The sequence below is a fragment of the Labrus mixtus genome, chromosome 9, assembly GCF_963584025.1.
Source record: "Labrus mixtus chromosome 9, fLabMix1.1, whole genome shotgun sequence".
NCBI classification, from domain to species: domain Eukaryota; kingdom Metazoa; phylum Chordata; class Actinopteri; order Labriformes; family Labridae; genus Labrus; species Labrus mixtus.
Window position 1 is genome coordinate 7,970,473 of NC_083620.1, and position 20,283 is coordinate 7,990,755.

Genomic DNA, 20,283 nt, shown 5'->3' on the forward strand with positions numbered 1-20,283 from the left:
ACTTTGATGGTCTTGTTTGCTTCTGTGGGTAATTCTGACGCATCAGTATTCATTTCAGTCTGTTTCATAACGAGGTAAAAACTCCTCTCAGGGGCTTCAACTCATAAACCTGTTATGGAAGGCTAAACCAGGAAGTGAGCGCGAAGGGTGTCATGTGTTTGTGTTTATTGTTTTTCCTCCAATCAGATTTTAAAATCTCTAATTTAAGATACATATTTTCACCCAGAAGCCAGCAGTGCTTTGTCCACTTGTTTCTGTCAGGACAACCTGTTGCCACCACATGTAAAATGAGAGCGTCATTGTCCCTCCATGAATAGTTTTGTATTACGAGAGTTTACTGGTACAAACAGAGGCTTATGAAGGTTTGGAAAAAGAAAGAGAGCGACTTAGAAAATGTTGGCTCCAAGAGATAATAAGTGAGGATGTACCAACTTTGGTCAAATTGAATCTTTGATGGAAGACAAATCCAGACTTTGCAGCGTCAATAGAAAGAAAGTTTAGGAAGTTCTTTCCCAATCCATGTGGGAATAGAAGAGATACTACAGATAACTGGAGTATGGAGGAGGAGAGGGAAAAGCATCCAGGTCAGTGAGAAGTTGGGATGAAAGATAACATCAGCAGTATCCTGGTTATTCCTTTAGTCACATAAGAAGGGGGAGGTTTGCTAATGGGGTCCGTAAAGTCAAGAGCAGTCAAAACTTTTTAGGATTATCAACACCACATGATTTAAAACCATACCATTGTCGTTATTATAAAATTAATCAACCAGCGTCAAACAGTATCCTAACCCTGTAAAAAAACCTACTGATCTTCAGGCATTTTCTTAATGCTTCAGTACTAAATTGTTGTCTGTGTATTTGTGAAATTAAGACAGTGTGCAGGAGTTTGCGTGCAGATTTTGGTAACTAAAAACAAGAAATTATCCAATACTGAAATCTGACTTTTACTAGTGTCCCATCTAAGTTTGAAATTCTGGTACCATGACAACCGTAATCAGCAGTCACAATTTTCCTCAGGAAAGGACTAGACCTTCGTCGTAAACTTGTACTATGTAAAAAAAGAAAAAAAAGAACTGTGACGGTAAAGTGAGTAAACTGCTTTTTTATTAAATTACAAAGAATAACTTTAGAACATTTCCTTCACAACAATACAGGCTTGAGACAGAATGATGTCATAAACCCAGACATTTCTAAACACCATCACATCGTATGTCATTTACAGAATATCATCACAAGTCAGATTCAGTTTAATCCAACGGACAAATAGTCACTCCTGTCCCTACTCCTGCCCAGAACCTGAACCCTGGATACAGCGGACCTGTGAACTGGGTCTGGTGGCGGTGGATGAGTTCAGCCTGGTTCTTGGCGATGCGGTAAAAAGCTAGAATCCCTGCATGCTGGTCCAGATATACCCCGATTCGTCGGGCCTTAGATGAGCCCAGATGTTTTTCTTTGCCATCGTGCCAGAAGGAGAAGCCGGTCCCGGACCAGTACAAGGTCCAGGAGAGATTATTGTGGCCCAAACGGCTTGTGTCACCGGAGCCTTTACGCTCCATCTCCTTGTGGGCCACGCCGATGGTGATCTGTGGGGAGCAATGGATGGATGATATAGATTAGGAAAGTAAAATCTTGATGGGAAATATTTCATCATTAGAGGTTTGTCAGTGGACAACACGTGTTCCCCAAAATCTCACTGCTTCTCATTTTGTTATTTTAGAATGACTTGCAAGAAGTGCGTCCCAAATAGCAGCAATATCAAACATCCATCCACTATCTGTACTGCTTGTCCCGTTTGGGGTTGCAGGGGACTGGAGCCTATCCCAACTGTCATTGGACGAGAGGTGGGGTTACACCCCAGGGCTTATCACAGGGCTGACATACAGAGACAAATATCAAAACACACTCACACCTAAGGGCAATTTAGAGTCACCAATTAACTTAGAAAGCATGTCTATGGACTTTAGGAGGAAGCATATGATGCACAGGGAGAACATGTTAACTCCAGGCCATGCCTTCCTGCTGTGAAACAATAATGCTAACCACTGAAAAAAAAACATACATTAATTAAACATTAAATGTATAATTTAAAGTAACTGTGAGGATCTTTACGTTAGAGTGAGTTTTGGCACCCTCTGTGGACAAAGTATGTAGTGTCAATGTTAATCCTGATTTGGTAATCGTTTAAAAAGTCTGTATCTGGATTTGGGTGATCCGAATCAGTTTTTCTGAGCTCGATTAGTTGATTCTTGCCAGAAAAAAAGAGGATTACCAAATCCGGATCATTCTCATCTGGATTAAACCATTATGAACAACTGGTCCCTGAAGTTCACAGTCCTTTGTTGGAGCCTAAAATTAGTGCTTTAATGTTATATTAACTTTCTTGTCAAATAACAAGGATTCCCCTGTAAGCTGAACGAGCAAACACCCTCGCTGAAACAACCCATCCCTCCTCTGAGGCCCCAGCGCTCACCTTCTGGCCAGTCCACTCCACCTCCCAGTAGTAAGGACTCCCTGCGAGGGGCTCTGTGCAGACAACTTGTCTCCAAAAGTCGAAGCGCTCTGGATGGTCCGGTGGGTTCAGGTTCTCTGCCCGCATTTTGGCATTGCGACCTCCATCTGACAGCTGCGCATGGCGGTACACCGTGTTAGGGTCCATGGTGGGTTCAAAGCGAACTAAAGGAAGAGATGCATTTTAGTGAACAACCTTGACCCTCATAAAGGTTTCACATTTCCTTCTTTCGTCTGTTATAAAATGTAGAAAATGAACGACTCACATTTCAGCAGTTCCCCTCTGGTTTTTGGGTCTGGATTAGCAAGTCCCAGTTTAGTTGCAGGAGGTGCTGAAAGGACAAAACAGATTCATGGAATCAAATGATTAAATATTTATAACCTCTTACTCAAAAAAAAACTTTGTCACCATTTATGATTTGGATGGTTACTATTTCTGCTATTAGAGTTTGTCAGCTTATAGGTTTACAAAATGTATAAATGGAAATTTAAATAGAACTATTGGTTGTCTTAATTTGCATGTTTTGTCGGTTTTAAAAAAAAAATCAAAAGTCATGCCTACTTCACTTAGTGCTAACTAAAGGGTTGTTGTTTGTATTTACCTTCAGGTTGAGGAGGAAGGTACGGAGGAGGGGGGGCTGAAGCTTCATGTCCAGAGAGAGAGAGAGAGAGCAGAAGAAAAGCAACAAAGGAGCTGATTAACTAAACATCACAAGTACTTGTTTTAAGTGCTCTTAGAACAGGCTCTTCTTCTTACCATGAAGACTTGCAGGCCGCAGAGACTGAGATTTGGGGGACGACTCCTGACCTGAGTGGGGAAAATAGATAGATAGCGAACATGTTGACTCAAGGAGGCACTTTCCAACAACCAGTATTACTACAGCAACATGAGCATTTATTCTATGAACGATAATCAAACAGAATTTGAAGATTTTAAATGAACTCACCCTGAGATCGTGGTGGTGGCAAAGGTGGAGGGTCTGTTGTCATCTCATATACTAAGGAAAAAAAGTGCATACGTTGCAAAAACTCTCTTTTTAACAAAGGTTTTTTTCTTTAAATTGCAATGGCTTATTTTGTTCACAGGACTTTTACCTGTGTTTCTTGCACTGCACTGACCACTGTTATCAGCTGCAGTAGCGCCCCCTGCTGCTGCTTCTGTGCCGTTGGTTGTTGGAGCCACATGGTCCTGATTCACTGCAAAGAAAAGGAAAGTTTTGACTGACTTAGGAAGAAAAGAAAATGGAGTAAAACAACAAAAGGAAAGAGTAATACTGACATAAGCTGCAGATCTTGGCCACGCTTGCTTTGCATTGCTCCTGTATTGCCTCTTGAAGTTCTTTGAAGGCTGAGCGGATGGAGGACACCTCTGCTTGATCCTGACTCAGGTTTGGCTCTCCTGTGGCACCAGTCTGACCCGGCAGCTCCATGGTGAAGAAATTCTTATACAAGTATTACAAATACAAGTATTACACTTTTGGTTTTATCAATGCTAAGCCTTATTCTTTCTTCTGAAATCTGTTTTACCTTCAAGAAGCAGATGTGGTCCTGCATGCCCACCAGCCTGTTTAGTTCTTCACTCTTCCAGTGCAGCTGAGCCACCTCCTGCTCCAGGCTGTTGATCTGCCCCTCTACCTGGCTGCCCAGCGAGGCCTCATGGGTGCTGAGGAGCTCACCCATCTGGATTCCAGTTTGATTCACGCTCTTCACAAGCTCTGAGAACAAATCTGAGCTCTCTTGCTGTAGAGCCTGTACCAAGGCCTGGGATTGAAGCGGGAAAAGAGAAGAGCAAGGAGTGAGGGAATAGTAAGGAAAAAAAAGAGGATGCAATGAATGTAATTGTGTTTATCATGAACAAAAAAAACAAGTAACTCATAACCACTCTTTTACCTTGTGTTGGCGGGAAACATGTGGAAGCACATTAAGCGTCTTTTCTGTGTCCCTGATTCTTCTCTGCACGTCAGCCTGCATTTGGACAAGCTCTTTCTAGAAACACAAAACATATAATTAAATTCTTAGAATACAAACTAAAAAAGAGAGGCATCTCATACCCACGCACATTTTGGAGTAGTAATTGCATTGGATTGAGCTGAAGTCATCGGTAAAGTTACAAAACACTTTGGCCAGAAAATCGCGTTAGAGCAGGGAAATAACGCTTCCACGTTTGTTCAAGGGATACACAAAGCTGTTGTCTTACAAGAACTTCAAGTTCAGCCACATTTTGGAAATGCTACACATATGAAAGCACACTTCATGATTCACCTGCCGTCACTTCATCATATTCAGCATGAACAAGACGACAGAAAAGACTAGAAACAGCATGGGAGCAATGATATCATAAACCTGGTCACACCTAGTCTTGACTATTACGCACCTGCCTCTCCCTCCTTTCCTCATGCGGTTTGACCACATGATGTCCCTTGTGTCCTTGCTGGCAACATACTTCACACACACACTCCATGTCTTCATGGCAAAACAGGTCCATGGGTCGGTTGTGTTGAGGGCAGGGCCTGGGTTCCATTGTGGGAAGCTGAGGGTAAATGCTGCCCTGTCGTTCTGGCCCTCTGTCTGGTAGGACCTCTATGTAGATCGGCATTGATGGTGGGGCAGAAGACCCAGCGGTGAAGGAGCTCTGCTTGAAGCTGTTGGTTCTCAGTTTCTCCATAGCTTCCACTAGCACAGTGCTCTTAGCCAGTGAGGGTCTAGGGTTGAAGACCTGCCTGCACTGGGGGCAGTTGTACTCACCTCTGCTGTCTCTTTTGTCCCAGTGGTTGTGGATACAAGCCAAGCAGTATGAATGTCCACAGGACAGAGTGGCTGGGTTCTTCAGGGTGTCCAGGCATATTGAGCAGATAAAGGTCTCCTCTTCAGACCAGGCAGAGGCCATGTGGTGCTGGGTGAAACAGAGACTGAATATCTAAATGTCCTGGAGGTCACAACTAGAAGTGTGGACAGCCACAAAAAATGTTACAGAGTCCCTTTTAGTTTTAACAAAACACACAAGGATGATGAGACTGAAATGCCAGTTCACATGACTCACATGCTGCTTAAAAACTCAGGGAACCTGGGCTCAGGGTGGAGCTGGCAAAACAGGTGGGGTGAGGTTTTACTCTCGTTTATGTCACTCTTTCCTGCTTCCCCGTTTCCTAAAATATACATTTGAGGTTAAATGGACTAATGGTTACTTTAGTTTATAGTGCTTTTAAATTAACACAAAATTAAATGTAGATACATATGCTATAGTGCTCAAAATATATGAAGGTGAAGTAATAGGCTGCTATGAAATAAAACCTTCATGAAACGTAATTTAGTAAGGGTATTTTTGAGGACAGACTGGTTTCTACACCTCTGGTTGATTAGTGATATTATTTAAATCATAATAGGATTGTTTTATCAATGAATAATGCTAACAAGCTGTCTCGTACACACCATCTTTAAGGTTTGCAGTAAAAAAATAAGCTAAACAAAGAAGAGATGCGGGGTTGTGAAATCAATTTGGCGTCATCACAGCGCAGTGAGGGCAACACTGACGCGCATGAAGCTACCTGACGCCATATTGAGTAGTGGCAACCGGCTAGCCGGGCGAGAGGCCAGCTACTTAGCCTATAAGGTGAATGTTTGACGTTTTGAAAGAATGCGTACCCATGCTGTAAATATGTCTTCTGCACGCCTCTTTATTATCTGATAGACGTGCTGGACCCCTTTAATTTAAAAGTTTCGGCTTAAGATGTCAACCTAGCTTTGTGTGTGCTAGCCTTATGCTAACGTGGTAGCATGCTAGTTAGCCTGCATACAAGTCAGCTGTTGATTTTTAAGCCTAAAACAATTGCTCGCATCTTATCTTGAGTTTAGAGCAGAGAAGTCTGACATTATACATTTGTCGTAATGGTTTAGTTAAGTATGTTAAACTTGGTTAAGCTTGCTAACTTTAGCTTTAACAGAGTCAAAGCTAAAGTTTGACAGGGGTGGAAAGTTGGGCACAAACAGCTGATCTGTGACAATTTGGGAAAATCAGTTTTGGATAATATGCCTAAAAAGACGATTGATTGCGATATCACAGTATTACAGTACGTTCTGGTGAAGATCAGATCAGCTGGATTTTGACCTTCCCAAACAAGACTCAAAATCATCTCCTCTCTCCCCCTGCAGGTAGAGACAGGTGTTGTCTAGGGTTTAATTAACTAACGTGTGACCTATGCTTAATCAAGCCTGTCTTTGTGTGTTTCTGTTTCTCTTTAAAGGATGTTTCGGGGCCCTCAGATCCTGGCTTGGTCTTGCCCCATAAGACCTCTCCTGATACTGAGAGAATCCCACCTCTCTGCGTTGTCTGAGTTCACTGGACCCGCAAGAGACTTCAAGGAGAGGAGATATGAGAGGGTCTGTGACAGTAAGGAGGGGTCTGAGACTGTATCCCCTTCAGTGCAGCAGCCCTTATGTAGCCTGAACTGTGAAACTCATCAGCTGAGAAAAGCTTCATTTAAAAACCTCTTATCCAATGCTATTTTATCCAGCGCACACCACCCCTCTAAGTTTCCTGCATCTGTAAACGCCAAGCCAGTGTCTGAGTCTTTGAAATGCAGTTTTGTGAAAGATTTAGATAAAAATGTCAAAGCTGTGAGCTCTTACCCAGACTGTTTGGTCAACACAACATGCCTTCGACCCCGGGGAAGGCCTTGGGACATTTGCCAACCTTCACTCCTTCTTACCAACAGGAGTCAGTGCAAACTTCCTCACAGCAATTTATATTACAGACATCACTTAGTTAGACCTTTAAGCTCGTGTACACGTACACAATGGCTATTGAACCACTCTCACAATGGACCGCACCCCTCCGTCCTCAAGTTTGACCAAGACAGAGCTCTTCATCAGGCGGCCCCTCATGAAGCAGATCCCTGGAAATATTGTCTATCCCTGGAGAATGAACGCAGGTGTCGACAGAGGCTGGCGCCCAACTTGAGTCTATACGATCCAGACAAGATAAAAATAGGACAAAGTCAAAGCAAGGGAAAGAACCAGGAGAGATGGGCTGCAGTCTTGGTCTCCCTCTGCTCTGTCGACGGGGAGCCGGCTTTTCTCTTCACTCTGCGCTCCAGCATGCTGAAGGGCCGGCACAAAGGAGATGTCAGGTTAGTAGAAGGCTAGAAATGTGAAAAACACATTGCTAGTAGAGCTCTGTATGTGTCCTCATTTTCCAATAATTTGCAGCTTTGCAGGAGGTAAGAGTGATCCGTCAGACAGAGATGTCGTGGACACAGCGTTGAGGGAAGCCAGGGAGGAGCTGGGCGTCACTGTGCCAATGGAGAGGGTCTGGGGCACCATGAAGCCTCTCAGGGACCGGGTGAGTGCAAGTGCTGGTTAATTTTAACGTATGCAATGTGAGGAAAGGATGAGCTGTACTTACTATAGGTGTGAATGCAAACTTCTTGCGGATCGAAGAGATATCACAGTGTCAGTTTTTTCCAAAGTCATGCGGCCCTTCTTCATTCTCTTTTCTGCCCGTTAGAATGATCTCTTCATTAATGCGGGGAATTACACGTTAGTGATATAAAGGCTAAACACTGTCATTAAAGTGACAGTCTCTGTTGCCTTGTCTGCCATCTTGGAATGCTGCCGCATCTCTTTTATGTCAGGTTTTATGGTGCATTCATGTGGTATCGAACACATCAGAAAAACGAGTTTCCGAGTTGAAAAATGCACATGAACACCTGCTCAAGTCGGAACAACAAATCGGAAACTCAGAAAAGAATTAGGCGCCTGACTTCCCGACGTATTGCACATCAACTTTTTGCTCAAATATAACTTTTAACAGTAACATTTCACTTATCTTCTTCGAAGCATCAACGCTATTTTTTGCTTTTGTTTTCTGACTTTCTGAACTGAAATCATGTGAACACACCAAAGTCGGAAGAACGACTTCCAAACTCAAGAACTTGGACTACCCGAGCAGCACATGAATGCAGCATTAACCTTCCCGACCCAGCCCTGTCCGACAGGGAAAACTTTCCCACACCTGCTGTGAGGGACATGTGTGAATAAGCTACTGAGGAAGATTTGAGCTGCATGTTTTCTCTGGTGTGCATGTGTGAAATTGGCTGTTTTGTTGCTACTGATGCATCATTTTAAAATTGTTTAATCTGATAAACGTTTGTTTGGATTAATCATTCATCAATCAAAAAAATCAAACCCAAAATATGTGATGAAAATGGTAAATAGTGCTCATTGAATAGCTCCAAGCGTTCATGATAACATTGTTAAAATGCAAATCTCACCAAAATCACAGATTATCCTGCATCTTTTATTTTTCAGCATTGTGGTTTTCAAGTTTTTTTTCAAGATTTATTGTTTGGGCTTGTTAATGCCTTTATTGTAGAGGCAGGACTGAGTAGAAATCAGGAAGAGAGAGAGAGGGGGGAATGACATGCAGGAAAGGAGCCACAGGTCGGATTTGAACCCGGTCTGCCTGCTTGGAGGACTACAGCCTCTGTAAATGGGTCGCATGCACTAACCACTCGGCTACCGGCGCCCCAAGTTTGATAATTTTTAACACCAATCCTGTCTCTGAATCTGATGCTCTTTGTGTCGTTGTCTCTCTCACCAGTCGGGGATGATCATCGCTCCTGTGTTGGCTAACCTCGGCCCCTTAGAGGATTTATCCTTCAAACCAAATCCCGGAGAGGTATTGTCATCCTACCCTTTGTCATGTGTGAATGTCGTAATGAGTGTGCTTATATTTTTATTGTAAACATTTCTGATCAGATACAGCTTATAGAAGTATAACATGCAGTCTACATCATCGTTTCACTTTCAACAAATGATCTCCTGGACCAATGACCTGATTACTCGATGTCACAACACAGACCCAAACATGTTTACCTATTTACAAAAACAAACACATTCATTGGCAGAGGCTGATAAACAAATGACTCCACCCTCTAGTTGCTTTCTTTACAGCCAACTCTTTCTAAACTGTCCTTCCTGTCTCTGCCTCCCTTCCAGGTGGAGGACATTTTCACCATGTCTTTGTCCCACCTGTGCAACCCTCAGAACCGAGGCTACACAAACTTTCGCACCGGTGACAAGTACGGCTACACTCTGCCAGTGTTTCGTAACGGGAAGTATCGAGTGTGGGGTCTCACGGCTATGGCCCTAGACTACACCCTGAAACTCGTTGTCCCTCGTTAGCAGCTCATTCGCAGCTAATCCAGTTTGAAGTTCAGTTTTTCGGTACCAAAGTACACCCTCAACCTTCATGTGACTGAAAGATCTTAATGTGGAATAAAATGTGCAATCAAGCTTTGTTCAACAATACCATGTCAGGAATCACTGAATATAAAATATGGTTATTTCTGAAGATGAGTTTTGTTTCTCTCTGCAGCAGCACAGTTAAGAAGAGGGTTTATTTTCCTAGCGATGCACGCTCTGAGTGATGGATGTGTAATATAGAACGGGGGCCAGCTGATAAAGTGCAGGTGCTGGAAGTCTTTTTAAGAGGAGTTGCAGCAACAAAAATCATCTCACCTGATTGGTTGAAACCCATAAACTACCAGTATTTTCAGTATAATCGACCGCTTACATTTCTTTGAATGCTCACAACTAATGGCACAACCGTGGCACACTGAAAATGACCTTACTGTCACTTTATTGTGAGCGAACAACGCGCTTCGCCCAAACTGCAACCTCCGTTCTTGAAAAATTAAGCCAATGCGGAAGTGCAAAATCCTGCAGGTCGTCCAGGTGTCCACTTGAGCCTGGCTCTAGGAACACCGGAAGTCACAAACACACCACAGCCTAAAACACACGATTGACAGGTGGGCGCTGTGTAACGGTTTGTCAAGAGGCTTAAAACCCGCCTCAGCTCCAGCTCTCAGCCTGTCGTTAGGTTGAGACAGGATTTCCATCATGGCGGCTGCTGCCGATGAGCCTCCAGAGCCCCCTGCAGGAACAGATGGCTGACATCACTCAGGCTTCATCCGTTAATATTTACAGTCTATGGATTCACCTTTAGCTTCCTCACAGGTGAAATGTGTTGTCCGCTCACCATGAAGTGACAGTACAGTCGTTTTCAGTGTGCCATGATTTATTTATGTTTTCATTGTATGTTCCTGCAACCGACCTGCACCTGCTATCGTAGGTCGGCTGTGCACAGGAAACCCTGTTGGTCGTTGAGACAACGTTAATTCAATTTGAAATAATTTCTACCTTAAGTTATCATTTTGATAAGTTAAACTGATCTCTTTATCTCTGAGAGAACCTTTGCCATATGAAGCTCGTATATCTGATTCAGCACCCGTCCATTTTAATCCTCCACACACTCAAATCTGGACTGTTCTCTCGACGAGCACTGAAACAATTAAAGCACAATGTGTGGTGTGATAATGGACAACACAATAAAGGTCATTTTAAGAAATTCTCTCTGTACTGGTAGGAGGTAAGATGTGTTTTTTTATATCATAAATCAAAGCAATAAATAGTGAGGAAATATTTTTGCTGGTTTCTGAATCTAACTGAAATAAATCTTCTCATCTTCCTGTATCTTCAAGATGTTCTAGTAAAATAGCTACACATACTGTAAACCATTTAATACATGCACTGAAGGATTTTTAGGGGAGGGTTGCAGTTAGGCTTTCACACAACAAGTCTTAAATGCTCTGGATCTATTGGTAAAGACCAGTCCCTCCAAATGCAGGTCTTCAGGTCCTCATCACTTCTGCATATGGTGTGTCATCAAACTGGACCAGGTTGTGGATGATCATCTGACACTAAGGCAGCGAGCACTCCATGGGGTCCTGTGAGTCGGGCAGGAGGTGACAGTTGAAGGGCCAGCTGAAGGAGAAGAGATCCAGCGCGTGGCTACATTGCTGCTGAGCCGAGGAGCAGACAGAGCGGCACGGTTGGAGGACGCCGCCCTGAGGGCTGCACTGGGGCAGAAACATCCCGCACACCAGCGTCCGCAAGGGCTCGAAACAAGCCAGCTCCATCAGCACCTGCACAACAAAAAAGAGGTAAGAATGAGGTGAAACAGCATGTTGAAGAAACAGCTTTCTGTTTTTTCTGACATTGTTGGTGCTACCTGCAGGTAGCAGCAAAACCTTTTAGTGTCTCTAATGTCCATTAGTAATTTAAAGCTCCTGTGAAGAGTTTTAAGCCGGTTATGAAAATGACTGAAATTCATAATGTCTCTATATGATCAAATTAGACGATCAGCGACAAGACTGATTATTTCTATATAGTTACAATGAATGTCTGAAAACTCTGCCGCAGGGTAGGTGTCAGACGGTGTAGTGTTGTGGTCCAGACCACACTAACCAAGACCAAGTCAAGGCCAAGACCATAAAGATCACTGATAAATCATGATCTTGTGTGCAGCGGGCATGTCACTTAGGCTACTTAGACCGTAACACAGGGAAGGTTGCTGCTGTAACTGGGGGATAAAAATCGAAATGTGAAAGAAGTGAAGTAATTTGTTCTTTTAGAAAAAGGCTTTTTCTTTCAAATCACAGTAATGACATGGAAAAATTGCCTATCAGTGGTGGTCTTGACTGGCTCATTTAAAATCCGGAGTCCGCCCAGTCCGAGGCAATATCAAGTAAAAATGCTTTCGATTCTGAGATGAGACCGAGACCTTCAAAAAGTGGTCTTGAGACCAAGACCGATTTCAAGTACTAAAACACAAACACAGTGTGATTAACAGCTAGCAGCAGACTCTTGGACATGTTCAGGACAAAATCAGCAAAGAGATGAGACAAACAAGGGTCGCCAAAGACATCACAAGTTCCTGAGAAGAGCTTTAAGGTGGTGATTTAAGTAAGAAGCTTTTACCTGGTATGCTCGCAGGAGTGTGGCAGCTTCCTTCTGGTCAGCAATAGATAGCCAGATGTTTGGGAATGAGGTGAGGTTGTAGCTGAGGCCTTGACACATCTCCACCTCTATCGACTCGCACGAAGAAGCTGGAGGCATGCAGAACACAACTCATTACTTTTCTGTCATTTGGCTTTCAGAGTACAAAGAAAGGCTTATTTTTCCTCTTCTTTGGCAAGTCACTACAAACGTTATCTCTGGTGAGTTTTTTTTTTCTTTTAGCGAGATTTCCATGTGAACATTTCTGGCTTTGGAGACAAAAACAGTAGCTCTAAGTGGGACTGTGATTGGGTTCACAGATAAAAGGGACTCACTGAACAGAGGGTAGGTGGAGTTGCTGCAGTCCTGTTCATCTGCTCCGTCAGGGCAGTCGTTCCATCCATCACATAACCACTGCTGCTGAAGACACTCCCCCGTACTGCAGGCAAACTGGCTGGGACCACACGTCCCTTTGAACAAAGAAGAATACACAAAACGAACCGGTTACAGGTGGCAAAATGGGACGTGAAGAACGAAGAGAGAGGCATGAAGGAAAACTGTAATGGAAAGAATGGGGGGCGTTTAAAGGAGTCGGGTATGAATGGTCAGATTTTTAAAAGCATAAAGTCAAAAAAAGAAAAAGTTACAAGGTGTAAATATTTCATTGTAAGACAGAAATCAAGATGAAGCAGACAGCAGAGCTAAACTCGACAGGTGATGTAAATGACAGTGAAGAAACATACAACTACACATTATTTTTTCATTTGAAATAAATAACATTCAAGTCTATCGATCGAAGTTAACTAGTGGCCATCCTGCAGCCTTGAAACAACAAGGCCCATGGCAAGGACAGACGCCATCTAGTCAGGAAGGTGTAAAGAGGGAGCGGACTAGCAGGATGGTGGGCATGTGGGAGCAGGGAGTTTGGAACCTGGACTGAACCACGGGGCATACGGGTCATGGGCCAAGCTGTTTATGACGTCCTACCTAGCTTGGGAAGCCAGACCAGCATGTTCTCTATGCTGTGTGCAGGGTTCACTTGAACACATTCTGAACACAACCAGGTGCTCAAATCAGAGGCAGAGACCCTCTCTAAAGCTGTGGCCAATAACCAGCAGGTCTGAAGTCAGAGGTGCATGGCCTTTCTCAGGGATGGAGAGCAGCTGTAGCCACCGGCATGACAAGCAGCCGGCCTGCTCACATTGACATCGGACTGGGAACTATGTGTGCGAATAGACTTGGGCACGCAGCTCAAGTTCCCTGACCGCATTACGTCAACTTATTGTAGCCAGATGTGTCTCTTCAAAGCATGTGCTCCTAATAGAGTTGGCCGTCCTCTGGAAGGACCGCATGGAAGAGGCTAATGAGCACAAGCGGTTAAAGTAACAGGAGCTGGTAGAGCGGCGTCTGAGGAGAGGCTGGAAAGCGAGCTCTGAGCCCATCGAGTTTGGGTACAGAGGCTTTGCTGACCATGCACTATGCAAGGTCTACACCCTGCTTGGCGTCAAAGGAGCTGCCAAAAGGAGGGGCTATCAAGTCCACAATGGAGGCTGCAGAGAGGGCTTCTAGGCGACTTTGGATCAGGAGGTGCAAACTGGGGTTCAATGCAGCCGGATCAACCCTGGCTATGCTGCTTGACAGAAGGTGCCAGATGTTGTGAGACCAGAAACATCCACTGACCTCATGAAACATCCCTGAGGACGTGTCCCAGTGCATCCTGGGATGTGTCTTTGAACAGTCTCAAAGATGTGACGTGAGGATCAGTCAACCTGTACTTATTAGTATACAAGTTCAAACATGACTTCTACTTTTACCAGAGACTTTTGGCACAGATATCTGTACTTTCACTTGATTGAATACTTTTTGGATCGTTGCCCCCCTTTGCAAATAGAGGTAAGACTTAAAGATATGAAAAGAAAGGGACAAAGGTGAATCATTCTTCAAGGTGAAGGAAACAACAGATGGCACTTAGATTATTAAGAATTAGCCTTACAAATGCAAGAACTCACTGTCCAGCACAGACACAGCCTGGTATGTTGCATTGAAGCCGCTGTCTGCCACTCCCTCATCAGCCACAAACAGCACTGTCATGTGGGGCCCAGAGGAGGTCAGCTCAGGAGGGAAGGTGTTACCACAAAACCTGAGACAAAGGCAGACGAACAAAAGCCGCCGCAGAACTTTGTGATTACACAACTCGAGCATTCATCCTTATTTACCCTCAACATAATGGATTTCCACAACAAGGATTAACTTCATTACTGTACATTTTAATCCAACATCTGGGGAGGGCTCTCACCTTCCCAGGACTCTTCCAGCTCCGGGATCGGCGCTGTCGTGCACCTCCACATAATCAAACTCGCACACATCCTGAGTCTCCAGGCTGAAGTTCCTGAAGCTCAGTGTGATGACGTTCCCCTCCTCGACGGATATGTACCATATGCAAAACTAAACGGAAACAAAAGAACAGGAGACGAGTGAAAACACACACTGGCAGGCCTGTTGAAGGCAGCTTTGAGTGTGTTGGACAGTTTAATGTTCACCTGCTGGTGAGGATAAGGCTTGGGGTGGTTTGGACTTGACAGGTAGCCTTGTGGCTCGGTCTTCTGCCCGCCGCATTCTGGGACAAAACAGACAAGAAACAATGTGCATTAGTCCACTCTAGTTCATAGACCTTTTCATGTGTGTTCCATGTTAGATCAACTCTGTCTGTGAACTCTCACCTTTGTGTTTATGGCTGCAGTTCGCCTCGTCTGATTGGTCCTGGCAGTTTGGATGACCGTCACACACAGACACAGGCAGCAGACAGCGACCACCGTCACACATGAACTCTTCTCTGGAGCAGCTCTCTGAGGAAACACACCGCAGAAAACATGCACGGATGCACATGAATTCAAATGGATAGGAGTGAATGTATTTATTTGGATGCAGACACATGCACACTACTGACTGTGTCCAGGCAGTATGGCCCTGTACTGCGCCGTGAAGCCGCTGCCTGTGATGCTGCCATCAGAGCGGAAGGTGACCCACACCGCGCTGCTGTTTGTGTTGACTGTTGGCGGTGCTACGTTACCACAGAACCTGTAGGAGAAAAAGAGACATCTGTTCATTATCCGTGACTTTTCTTTGATTAATTCTCTCCACTCCTCTGAGCTCTGCACTGTTCTGTTTTAAATTCTCAAAAGGATTCACGAGAAAGACACTTTTTTATTAAAACCACAAATCATGCCATTTTTAAATGGAACCTGTTGTATTTTTACAGAAGTATACTCTCCAATTATGCACACACCTTTAGTGCCATCTAGTGGCAATTTAAGGTAACAACATGGCACATAATAAAGTCAATGTTTTAAGAGTGAGTTAAACATTTCTGAATAATTCAGAATCATTAAAAAGTGAGTCAATAATGCAAATGTAAACTTTAAATTTATTAGAGACCACACATCAATAGTTTGCTTCCTCTTTAATTTGTAAATTCCTCCAAAAGATAGGCACTACTTTGTAAGTGAGATAGAGATGTAACGATTAACATTTTATGCATTTTTTATTAGTATACTATGTACAAGTGTGACAGTGAGTGCCTAATGGAACCCTAATTACATTTTCTTGCACATATTGGGCCATGAGAGGGTGATGGGGCGATAGAGTGGAATATTTTATCATCCACAGAGGGCACTTTTGACTTTTGCAGCAACAACTCCACTGGCTCCCTGTCAAATATCGTATTGATTTTAAAATTCTCCTTCTCACTTTCAAGGCTCTCCATAACCTCGCTCCTCTGTACCTTTCTGATCTCCTGCACACATACACACACCTACTGGAGCCTCTGTTCAGCCTCCTCCATGCTCCTCACCACACCTCCTCTCCGCCTATCATCAATGGGGGCTCGAGCCTTCAGCCGAGCAGCCCCCCGTCTCTGGAACTCTCTCGCACTAACCATCCGTGACATCAACTCTCCCCCCACTTTCAAATCACACCTCAAACACACCTTTTTAGAATAGCTTACTCTCTCTGACCACGCCCTTCTTTCTATTGTTGTTTTTATTTTTATTTATGTAGTTGATTGTGTTCTTGTTTTGTATTCACTGTTTTCTTTCTCTGTAAGGTGACCTCCAGTGACATGAAAGGCACCCAAAATAAATTGCATTATTATTATTATTATTATTATTATTATTATTATTATCATTATTATTATTTTCAGTTCACCAGTGATTAAAGGAAACATGGAGGTCTGACCAACCTGGTAACCACAGAGCTCTGCTCCCTCTGCTCTTGCACCTCGAGCCAGTCGAACAGACAGGGAGAAGGCCCCTCTATGGTCAGAGAGGAAACATGGATCTGGACCAGGGAGGGGGGTGGGACTCGGATCACCCACAGACACAGCAGGTTTGGAGGGTAGGAGCCGGGGTGGTTTGGAGAACTGAAGCTTCCCTCTGAGTCAGTTAAAACTCCTCCACAACCTGAGAGAGCGAAAAGGAACACCTTCTTTGACTTATGCACCGAAAGGAAAATCCTGCAGATAACAAGCTTACTGGTTGATGATGGACATGAAGTTAATCATGTGCATTTAATTGATCAGATTATATCGTATAAATGACCATTTAGCTTGAATCTCGTACGTTTTTCTGATGGTGGGATCCTAGCAGGATGGGGTGAAGCTGTGATGTCCATTTGACTTCTGTTAGCAGGCATTGTGGGTAACGTAGACGCTCCATCTCCGGCACTCTGCAGGTCTGGAGGGCTGGTGGACAACATCTGATCTTCCACTTCCTGGCCTTTTATCTCTAAATCAAAGACAGAAAACACAATCACATGATGCAAACATGGACATAATAAATGATAACTGAAGAAGCTCATTTAAAATGAGAAAAGCTGTCACTCTGGAATCAAACTTCAAACTGAAGCCTTTCCAATTGGTCTTTCTTTTCAGTTGTGCCGATTTAGAGCGGTGACTCACGTGTGAGGATGAGGGCCAGTGCCAGTCCGATAGCTGTCAACAGGAGCAGGGCAGCGGCAGAGATCACCACAACACCCCATCCACAACCAGGGCCCCGCAGACGCATCGCACACACACCGAACACACCCCAGGCCAGGTCTGAATGACAGATCACAAACACACACATAAAAAGTGTCACACATGCAAACAGTGTTTACTGTCAAAGAAGACCCACAGTATGTTGACCTGAGTCCTTTTTTTTGTGACACATTTAGAAAACAGCAACCCCTCCTATATATAAAGTTTATCATGAATCAAAACAAACACTAAAAATTAAATAAGACGTTGCCCACTGTCTTATTTTATTTGAGGTGTTAATTCAATTTGCTCCTCTTATTGTAACTTCCATGTTTGTTTCCTGATCGATAAAAGATAAATCAAAATGTCCTTTTAGTCATTTTAGTCCCTGTAAGGAATTTAAGACAAAACCTATACCCTGCATGTCTCTCATATTGGAACTAAACCTTTCATTAGACCCTTCACTGTCTAGAAAACATCCTCGTCTGTCAAACACTACTCCTGGATTTTCTAATATACGCTTTTCTCTATAATTGTAGAGAATGTGTGCATTAAGACACTTTCAGGCTTGTTTTCCCACTCAACCACAAAGACAGACTGCCTCTGATGCACAAACCTAATTTTGTTTTTTACTTGTAAAACTGTTGAATTGCACCTTTAATCCTTGATTTAGGTCATCAGATTCACAATGTTTTACACACATTTTCTGACCTTTCTCAAAAAAACAAAAAACTGGAGGGAAAATTGGCCACAAAAATACTTCTCGTCCAACAAACAAACATATTCAAATGTGATAAAGTTTAGTTTCAAAAAGCAACAAGTCGACTGGCTGACTCACTTGTTGTTGGTGGTTTGATTGGTTCAGGGGTGGATGATGACGTCCTGAATCCCTCCACCCTCTCCTCTCGCTCCCCCTCCAGCTCAAAGGCAGGGTTGCAAAACACATTCTGCAGAAAGGAGAACAGAAAATAAATACAAACAAACTATTTAGTTGTAGAAGATGACGTTTGTGAACTGTGACCTCTGGAGAAAGTACATTTCCGTCTTCTTTCAAATGTAAGGTTTAATTCGACCAACACATTTTAGCTTACGTCATCATGTTAAGGGTCTTTTTTCAACAATGTTACCTGGTCTGTTAGCTGAAGTTTGAGTAGTTTAGATAAATTCACGTCTAATGACCATTACTGAGTCAATACACTTCAAACATTTTCTAATCCAACATATCAGAACAGCTATAAACGGATTATTTTGGCTACTTTTAGACAGTAGAAAGAGGTCTTAAACACAACAATAGTTTAATTCTAAGCAAACAGTCTTTTATTTGCATATCTAGTAGTTAGGGAGCAACATTATCATTGATTTGTTGTCAGCTGTTTGGCCAACTGGGAAAAATAGTGACGCTTACAAAGCTCTATCTGCCATTGGCACATTTGTTTAAAGGAGCAGTATGTAACTCTGACACCTAGTGTTTAAAATGGGTACTACAATCTAAATTCAAAACATTGTAGAGAGCTGTCTCCCCCCGCCCCCTCCTCTCTGGAGTCAATGATCACGCAGGTTTCCATGTGGTGGACACTGAAGCTTCAGTGTTTATCCAGCTCTGCATCGGTCTGTAAACCTTTCTGTGTTCTAACCTCTCTCCATTTTTCAAATCATCTCCAATATTGATCCTAGTTTGAGCACGTTTCTGCTCGTGGAGCTTATTAGAAACATGCAGAGGCTTTTTAGGTCGGGTACAATCACTTCTATCTGAACCAGTTCTCTTGCCCGCTTCCATCGCTGCAACACCTATTGGTTTGACCTGATAACTGCTCTCATATCTAAACTTCAACTACGAGTACGACTAAACAGATATGAACTGGCACAGCTCGGCTCGGCTCCATATCTACAGGGCTTGATTTAAAGTATGGTAAGACACATTCTGAGTAAAGATAAAGAAAATGTGACTTCATATAAAACAAACGTTTAAACAGCTGTCCGGGAAAGGTCCTAAAGGGTTAAATGTGCAAGATGAGTATTGAACATTATACTGATAGTCGTCTTAATAACTGTGTTCAAAGTTTATTACTCATCATCTTTATTTAACATCTTCATCCGTCTTGTTATCCTCACCCACCTTGTAAATATCTGAAGAGTCTGAGTACACTGCAACTTGGCTGAGGTCAGACATCTTTAGTCCGCTGCCACTCGTTCTTTTTAGAGAGTCTGATGTCGTGATGAATTATCCCGTGGTGGCGACATTGTGAAGAGAACTGAAGCTTCATACAGTGCTGTTAAAACATGGGTTTCTTAACATTTTTCACCTTTTCACTCCAAAAGAAAACTTCCACTAACGTTCCTTAAGCTTCCGGCCTTCGCTCGTCCAGCCCAGCAGAGCCCAATGTTGGACATCCATCAGTGTAACCCAGATAGAAATGAAAAAAACAAACATATAATTCACATTAGGAGAATTGTCGAGACAGCCATGTTGTCCTCTGCCACCTCTCTCTGTTTTAGCAGCATCGACCTGAACTTCTCTTGATTTCTGAATGCGAGTGGTTACAAAAGACTTGTTAGAAACTCCTTCACAGTGTTGAACAAAGCCGAGTCAGCTGAGAGGACTAAGCCGCCCGGAGGAGGGGGGAAGGGGAGAAAGGATGGGGGTGAAAGTGTAGGTGGGGACCCTTGTTAAATCTCGATAATCTCTGCAATGATCTTTTAAGTTCATAAAATGTTATTCACACGCATGTTTGCTTGGACAAAACCTGAGTGAACAGGTACACAAACACATAAATACAGATACACATGACCACCAAACACCACAAACACCCAAACGGTGTCACTGTGTGGCAAACCAGGGGAAACGGTCCAGCCAATCCAGCACAGGGGGGCAGGACCCCAAGCTCAGGCTAGTGGAGGTGAGCAGGGTTCGACCCAGTTCAGGTGCTG

At 43.5% G+C, this 20,283-nt stretch overlaps 3 protein-coding genes and 1 long non-coding RNA gene across 4 annotated transcripts; 2 read left to right on the forward strand and 2 right to left on the reverse strand.

Annotated features, from left to right (window-relative positions):
* Positions 1-1,104: 1,104 nt before the first annotated feature.
* On the reverse strand, positions 1,105-5,394 carry ftr86 (finTRIM family, member 86). The gene is made up of 11 exons (XM_061045636.1): positions 4,882-5,394; positions 4,398-4,493; positions 4,035-4,268; positions 3,787-3,949; positions 3,603-3,704; positions 3,455-3,505; positions 3,265-3,315; positions 3,110-3,151; positions 2,774-2,839; positions 2,470-2,672; positions 1,105-1,582 (listed from the first exon to the last, which is right to left on the reverse strand). Exons 1-11 carry the CDS (start codon positions 5,392-5,394, stop codon positions 1,247-1,249), a joined length of 1,857 nt encoding a protein of 618 aa, XP_060901619.1. The 3' UTR covers positions 1,105-1,246.
* A 122-nt stretch (positions 5,395-5,516) lies between these two features.
* On the forward strand, positions 5,517-9,863 carry nudt8 (nudix (nucleoside diphosphate linked moiety X)-type motif 8). The gene is made up of 5 exons (XM_061045662.1): positions 5,517-5,600; positions 6,749-7,633; positions 7,713-7,845; positions 9,106-9,183; positions 9,504-9,863. Exons 1-5 carry the CDS (start codon positions 5,527-5,529, stop codon positions 9,687-9,689), a joined length of 1,356 nt encoding a protein of 451 aa, XP_060901645.1. The 5' UTR covers positions 5,517-5,526; the 3' UTR covers positions 9,690-9,863.
* Positions 9,864-10,969: 1,106 nt separating this feature from the next.
* Positions 10,970-19,807, reverse strand: mfrp (membrane frizzled-related protein). The gene is made up of 13 exons (XM_061045640.1): positions 19,472-19,807; positions 18,194-18,302; positions 17,299-17,436; positions 16,961-17,125; positions 16,582-16,801; positions 15,292-15,422; positions 15,065-15,190; positions 14,885-14,961; positions 14,641-14,789; positions 14,354-14,484; positions 12,680-12,814; positions 12,327-12,454; positions 10,970-11,491 (listed from the first exon to the last, which is right to left on the reverse strand). The coding sequence occupies exons 1-13, from the start codon at positions 19,523-19,525 to the stop codon at positions 11,267-11,269; spliced, it is 1,788 nt and encodes a 595-aa protein (XP_060901623.1). The 5' UTR covers positions 19,526-19,807; the 3' UTR covers positions 10,970-11,266.
* Positions 11,379-15,565, forward strand: LOC132979847 (uncharacterized). The gene is made up of 3 exons (XR_009674105.1): positions 11,379-11,509; positions 12,506-12,565; positions 15,085-15,565. It is a non-coding gene; the product is annotated as an uncharacterized LOC132979847 (long non-coding RNA).
* Positions 19,808-20,283: the final 476 nt, after the last annotated feature.